The sequence below is a fragment of the Lactuca virosa genome, chromosome 2 (assembly GCF_052849685.1).
Source record: "Lactuca virosa cultivar CGN04683 chromosome 2, Lactuca_virosa_CGN04683_v6, whole genome shotgun sequence".
NCBI lineage: Eukaryota > Viridiplantae > Streptophyta > Magnoliopsida > Asterales > Asteraceae > Lactuca > Lactuca virosa.
The window spans coordinates 302,750,474-302,757,311 of NC_136427.1; the positions used below are offsets into that span (position 1 = coordinate 302,750,474).

The window sequence follows — 6,838 nt, forward strand, 5'->3', positions numbered from 1 at the left end:
GAGTAAAGTAAAAAAAACCCTTTTTTACAGATTGTAAAAACCCGTTTAAATGCTTGTACTCATCGAGTAGAAATTCCTAATCGCCGAGTAGGGACGCGTGTTCGCGTTTTGTCGTGATTTTCAAAAGGTACTCGCCGAGTAATCGTATGAACTCGGCGAGTATATCGTTCAGTTTGAAAAAAAACTCAATTTTTTTTAAACCACCACCCCACACTTTGAGCATTGCTTGCCCTCAAGCCATCATTGTAATCAGAATTTCAGAAGAAATGAAAAGAAAACAGATCCTAAAAGTGAAAAAGAAAAACAAAGGGAAAAGAAATGCAAACTCTAAACTCGGGTTGCCTCCCGGAAGCGCTTCTTTTTAAGGAGTCGTTAGCTGGACTCCTTCCGTTCTACGTTTCTGCCATGCCCTCCAGCAGCAGCCCTTCTTCTATGTCTTCATTCCTCGGGATTCCTTCTTCATATTTTTTCACACTATTCCATTAACTTTGAAAGGAGTGCCATCTCTTGATAATAACTCGATAGCTCCATGTGGAAACACCTTCTTCACCTTGATTCTTTTGTCATGCCAACGCTTGGTTTTTTCTTTATAAATCAAGGAGCTAGTATAAGCCTCATTCCTAAGTTCTTCAAGAGCATTCATTTGCATCAACCGGTTTTTTTTAAGTTCAGCTATATCAAAGTTGCATATTTTTAAAGCCCAAAAAGCTTTATGCTCTATTTCCACCGGTAAATGACATTGCTTCCCATAAACTAGCCTATATGGTGTAGTACCAATATGTGTTTTGAAAGCTGTTCGGAAGGCCCAAAGTGCATCATCTAGTCTATCCGACCATTCCTTTCGATTGCTACCCACCGATCTCTCCAAAATTCTCTTTAATGCTCTATTTGTCACTTCAGTTTGCCCACTAGTTTGTGGATGGTAAGATGTAGAGAATTTATGGGTTACCCCATATTTCCTTAACACCTTTTCTAATTGATCATTGGCAAAATGAGTGCCTCGGTCACTTATAAGGGCTTTAGGAACTCCAAATCTTGAGAATAACTTCTTCAAAAAGCGCACCACCACCCGATCATCATTAGTTGGTAAAGCTTGTGCCTCCGCCCACTTGGATACATAATCAACCGCCACCAAAATATACTTGTTGCCCTTTGAGATTGGAAATGGTCCCATGAAATCGATCCCCCATACGTCAAATACTTCGCACACTTGAATACTATGTTGTGGCATTTCGTTTCGGGAGGAGATGTTTCCCGCTCTTTGGCATGCATCACACTCTTTGACATATTGGGTAGCATCTTTAAAAATGGTGGGCCAATAAAACCCAATATCAAATATCTTCTTTACCGTGTAATGTGCTCCATGATGTCCACCGGTGGGCCCGCTATGGCAATGCTCCAAAATTTCTCGGCTTTCATTCCCGAATACTCATCTCCTTATGATCCCATCCGCGCAGCTTCGGAAAAGATATGGCTCATCCCAAAAGTAGTATTTTATTTCCGAAAAGAATTTCTTCTTTTGTTGGCGGGTAAAGTATTTTGGGATTTACTTGGTAGCTAAATAATTAGCTATATCTGCAAACCATGCCTCTTCCCCCGTGGTCACCAAAATGTATTCGTCCGGAAAATCATCTCCAATCTTTTCTTCTTCCAAAGACTCCAAATGCGGGTTTTCTAGCCTTGATAAGTGGTCGGATGCTACATTCTCCATTCCCTTCTTATCACGTATCTCGATTTCAAATTCTTGTAGAAGTAGGACCCAACGTATCAATCTTGGCTTTGCATCGTGCTTGGCAAACAAGTACTTAATAGCAGAGTGGTCAGTAAAAACAGTGGTTTTAGATAAAACAAGATAAGGGCGGAATTTGTCAAAAGCATACACCACTGCTAGTAATTCTTTTTCAGTTGTGGTGTAATTTTCTTGGGCCGGATTCAAAGTCTTACTTGCATAATAAATGGGTCGAAAGTGCTTATCAACCCTTTGACCAAGGACAGCTCCTAATGCAAAGTCCCTTGCATCACACATTATTTCAAAAGGTAAGTTCCAATTTGGGGCAATAATGATCGGGGCATTAGTTAATTTTTCTTTCAAAAATTCAAAAGCGTCTAGACACTCTTTAGTGAAATTAAATGGTGCATCTTTTAAAAGCAATTATGTTAGAGGTCTAGCTATTTTAGAAAAATCTTTTATGAAACGGCGGTAAAAACCCGCGTGTCCTAAAAAACTCCTAATGCCCTTTACATTAGTTGGTGGAGGTAATTTGGCAATTGTATCTATTTTTGCCCGATCCACCTCAATTCCCGATTTGGATACCTTGTGGCCCAAAACTATACCCTCTTTAACCATAAAGTGACATTTTTCCCAATTAAGGACTAAATCGGTCTTTTCACACCTTGCAAGCATTAAATCAAGGTTAGTAAGACAATCATGGAAGGAAGATCGAAAAACAGAAAAGTCGTCCATAAATACTTCCATGAATTTTTCCACCATGTCGTGGAATATGGCCGTCATGCACCTTTGAAATGTCGCAGGTGCATTGCATAACCCAAAGGTCATGCAGCGATAGGCAAAAGTCCCACTCGGGCAAGTGAAAGTGGTCTTTTCTTGGTCCCTTGGGTCTATGGGTATTTGGAAGTAGCCCGAAGATCCGTCTAAGAAACAATAATAACTATGGCCGGACAATCTTTCAAGCATTTGATCAATAAAAGGTAAAGGAAAATGGTCTTTACGAGTGGCATCGTTTAGCTTTCGATAATCGATGCACACTCGCCAACCGGTTACCGTTCGGGTCGGAATAAGCTCGTTCTTCTCGTTTGTCACGACCGTCATCCCTCCTTTCTTGGGCACCACTTGAACAGGACTAACCCATGGACTATCGGAAATAGAATAAATGATCCTCGCATCTAAAAGCTTGACTACTTCCTTTTTGACCACTTCTTGCATGTTTGGGTTCAATCTTCTTTGGTGTTGCACTACCGGCTTTGCTGCTTCTTCCAGGTTAATCTTGTGAGAACAATAAGAGGGGCTTATTCCCTTGATATTGGTGATACTCCATGCAATGGCACTCTTCCTCTTCTTCAAGACTTGAACTAATTCTTCTTTTTCAGATTTGGAGAGGTCAGAAGCTATTATAACAGGTTTTTGTTGACCATCTTCAAGGAATGCATACTCCAAGTGATCTGGTAGTGCTTTGAGCTCAGTTTTTGCGTTCTGCATGCTGAACACGTCGAGTACAGGTAAGGGACTCATCGAGTCCTCTTCAAAATTCGCGATTTCTCGGGATTCTTCAACTGGACTCGGCGAGTAGATCACTTCTACTCGGCGAGTATGTTGCTCCATGGTCTTCATTAACTCATCATAATCAGCTTCTTCCAGCAGTCTCTCTATTTCCAGTAGGTCTTTTTCAGCATCAAGTTCTTCAGTAAAGGGGATGGTGGACTTGTTTGGATCTTCATTATGCCATTCATCCATCAATTCATCCAACATATCAATTGAAAATGCCGTGTCATCACTATGCCTTGCATGCTTCATGGCTTGATCAACCCCAAAAGTGACTGAATCATCCCCCACCCGTAGAGTAAGTTTTGAATCTCGCATGTCAACTATAGCGCTTGCGGTGTTAAGGAAAGGTCTTCCAAGGATGATCGGGACTTAAGGATCCGCTTCCATGTCTAGAATTATAAAGTCCGCGGGAAACACGAACTTATCTACCTTCACCAATAGATCTTCACATATTCCTCTTGGGAATGTAACAATTTTGTTTGCTAAGTGGATTGCCATTCGGATTAGCCTCGGTTCCGGGAGATCTAGTTTCTTGAAGAATGAATAAGGCATGAGGTTTACACTTGCTCCTGAATCGACTAAAGCATGAATGGTGGCCAAATTCCAAAATTGACAAGGCAATGTTAAGCTTCTCGGGTCATCCTTCTTCTTTGGTAGCTTGTTTAATATGGCAGCTGAGCAATTCTCATTAAGAACTACTTCACTCACTTCTTCCATCTTCCTTCTATTAGTTAGAAGCTCTTTGAGAAACTTAGCGTATTTTGGCATTTGGGCAACCGCTTCTATGAATGGTATGTTGATTTGAAGAGCCTTTATATGTTCTAGAAACTTCTGGTAGTCTTCTTCATTCTTTTCTTTCTTAGCTCTATCTGGATATGGCAATGGAGGCTGAAATGGCTTTGCAGGAATCTGACTTTTCTGATTAGGTAATGGACTCGTCGAGTCCATATTCTGGACTCGGCGAGTAGGGTCTGTGTCATGCAGATTTGGATTTTGGCTTTGTTTTTCTGCATCCTCCTTTTGTAACTGCTTGGGCTCTTCAGACTGAATTGGGGCCAGAGGAGTAATTATCTTTCCACTTCTTGTTGTCACGATATTTATATGTGTGCCTCGTGGGTTGTTTTCGGTTTTACTAGGAAGTTCTCCCGGTGATCTTTGATTAATTTGTTGAGCAAGTTGCCCCAGCTGTGTCTCAATGTTGTGGATAGATGTTTGTTGATTTCTAAGCATTGTTCTTGTTTCTTGGATTGCAGCATCATGATCATTATGTCTCTTTTCTGAAGTAGCTACAAACTTAGTAAGCATCTCCTCCAAACTTGGTTTCCTTTCTTGTGCCGGCTCCTCCTTTTGGTAAAAACCTCTTCCTTTTTGTTTAAACTTCTCCTCCTTAGCCCTCTTGTACTCATCATAAGGAAGCCACTCTTTCTTGGGTTTCCGCCAATCTTCATCATATCGGTCACCACTTGAGTAACATACTTGCACCTTCTTATTCCCATTCTCGTCCAAGTCACAATCTTTAGTAAGATGAGGTCCATTGCAATTCTCACAACCCACCCGAATAGCATGTATCGTTTGATCCATTTTATCCATCCTCCTATCCATGGTTTTCAACATAGCCATGACTGCTGACAAATCTTCTGAAGCTGCATAAGCTGATCCTCTTGTCACATCATTCCTTGGGTTGTGGTATTCTCTAGAATGCTTAGAGAATTCTTCAATTAGTTGCTTTATCACCGGGGGTGCCTTCTTTGTTAGTGGACCTTGCGAGTCAAGTAATTGCCTTGTTGTAACATTTACTCCATCATAAAAAATGGAGACTTCTTGTTGACTATTGAGGTCATGATGTGGGCAATTCCTTAGCAGACTCTTGTACCTCTCCCAAGCTTCATAAAGTGACTCTCCAGCTTGTTGTTCAAAGTTGGCTATGACTTTCTTTAACTTAGATATCTTGGAGGGTGGGCAAAATTGATCAATAAACTCTTCTTTCATCTTGGCCCATGTAGTGATGGATCCGGGGGGAAGTGACTTGAGCCAATCCTTTGCAGCACCCTTCAATGTAACCGGAAGCATGCGAAGTAGCTGAGTTTCGCGAGGCACGTTTGGAACATTAAAATAATAAGCTACATCATTTACTTCATCCAAGTGTTTGTAAGCATCTTCGTGGTCTTTTCCGTGGAAGGGGATCTCCTTGAGTAGAGCAAGAATGTGACCCTTAAGCTCAAAAGTGGCAGTTGCGGGAATTGCGGGTTGCACAAGTCCCGGCCCGGTATCATCACGTATCCTCTTCTTCCATTCCCCCATGGGGACTTCATCGATGTTAGCCATAGGGATAGCTAATTCGTCGTCGGAATCGGAAACGTGCCCGAATGTAGGGTCTTCTTCTCCTTCGGTTTCGTACTCGGTATCCTCTCTGATTAGGTCTTCGCTTGCTAAAGAGGCGCTGGATGCTCCTGATTTGCTGCTCTTCTTCTTGCTGAAAACGGACTTGAGATTCTTCAAAGGTGAATTCTTTGAAGAAGCGGATTCTCCAACGGTTTTTCCTTTGTTCTTTCTTAAAGCGGACTCCGGGTCTTCAAGTGGAGGAACCAAAGACGTATTGGATCCTTGGATCATGTAACAACTGCAACCAAAGCAAGAAACGCGTAAAAAGAACAAAAAGAAAATAATAATAAAAAGTGCAAAACTGCAATGGACTCGCCGAGTAGCTTCGAATGCACTCGGCGAGTTCAAGGCAGAAAAAAAAATTAAATTAAAATTCTAAAACAGAAACCTATTAAAATTAATCCTAATAACTAAATTACTTAAAAATAACTTTGTGCAAGATAAATCTCACACAAAGAATCGATAAAACTAGAAATTAGTGCTAATTTTTGAATCGTTCCCCGGCAACGGCGCCAAAAACTTGATGTGTGTAAAATGCACTAGTTTTATTCCTACTTTACAAATATAGATTTAGCACACAAAGGCAGTGAACCTGTCTTTTGGTGGTATAGTTGGATAAGTAGGGTGTCGAACTTAGGGAACGGAGATTAAACTAATAACTAATTTTAACTAAACAAATAATAAAAGTAAAGGGTTTTTCTTTAGTTTTACAAGACTAGAAACTTAAACACACCACCTAACAAGTAATTAACTAATCAACTAAAACAAGTAAAAATTCACCAAATTTAATAAAGGGTTTCTGTTTAGGTCCAACCAATTCACTCCTATGGTTAATTTTATGATAAAGTGATAAATTAATTGTTATTGGTTACCAACTATAGTGGTTAGATTCGCATTCACTATTACTAACCCTTAGAAAATTAATCAATTCAAGCAGTGGCCAATTGTTTAAACTAATTAACTCCCTAGTTCAATTATTTGGATTAAATAAGATTTGTAATTGGTTAATCAAATTAGTAATTCAACTAACCTCTTGTTTGTTGGTTTCTCAAACAAGCTCACACATTAATTTACCCATTCTCTAGTTAATCCTAGTTTCATATTCACTAATCATAAGCATATAATGAAGTGTTCACATAAATCATATGAGGTTAACAATTAAGAGATGTTCAT

At 40.1% G+C, this 6,838-nt stretch overlaps 2 protein-coding genes and 1 non-coding gene across 3 annotated transcripts; 1 reads left to right on the forward strand and 2 right to left on the reverse strand.

The window, feature by feature from the left end:
• Window positions 1-1,546: 1,546 nt before the first annotated feature.
• LOC145158722 (uncharacterized) lies at window positions 1,547-3,598 on the reverse strand. Its single transcript, XM_079077579.1, has 2 exons — window positions 2,776-3,598; window positions 1,547-2,139 (listed from the first exon to the last, which is right to left on the reverse strand). The coding sequence occupies exons 1-2, from the start codon at window positions 3,596-3,598 to the stop codon at window positions 1,547-1,549; spliced, it is 1,416 nt and encodes a 471-aa protein (XP_078933705.1).
• Window positions 3,599-3,652: 54 nt separating this feature from the next.
• On the reverse strand, window positions 3,653-5,584 carry LOC145158723 (uncharacterized). Its single transcript, XM_079077580.1, has 2 exons — window positions 5,157-5,584; window positions 3,653-5,063 (listed from the first exon to the last, which is right to left on the reverse strand). The coding sequence occupies exons 1-2, from the start codon at window positions 5,582-5,584 to the stop codon at window positions 3,653-3,655; spliced, it is 1,839 nt and encodes a 612-aa protein (XP_078933706.1).
• LOC145162029 (small nucleolar RNA R71) lies at window positions 5,118-5,224 on the forward strand. The gene has a single exon (XR_013738884.1). It is a non-coding gene; the product is annotated as a small nucleolar RNA R71 (small nucleolar RNA).
• Window positions 5,585-6,838: the final 1,254 nt, after the last annotated feature.

Coding starts and splice junctions, on each gene's coding strand:
- LOC145158723 (XM_079077580.1), bottom strand. CDS start 5,584: ATGGGGGAATGGAAGAAGAGGATACGTGATGATACCGGGCCGGGACTT. Junction 5,064..5,156: donor CTTTATGAAGCTTGGGAGAG/GTACAAGAGTCT, acceptor TGTTACAACAAG/GCAATTACTTGACTCGCAAG.
- LOC145158722 (XM_079077579.1), bottom strand. CDS start 3,598: ATGCGAGATTCAAAACTTACTCTACGGGTGGGGGATGATTCAGTCACT. Junction 2,140..2,775: donor TCCGACCCGAACGGTAACCG/GTTGGCGAGTGT, acceptor TGCTTTTAAAAG/ATGCACCATTTAATTTCACT.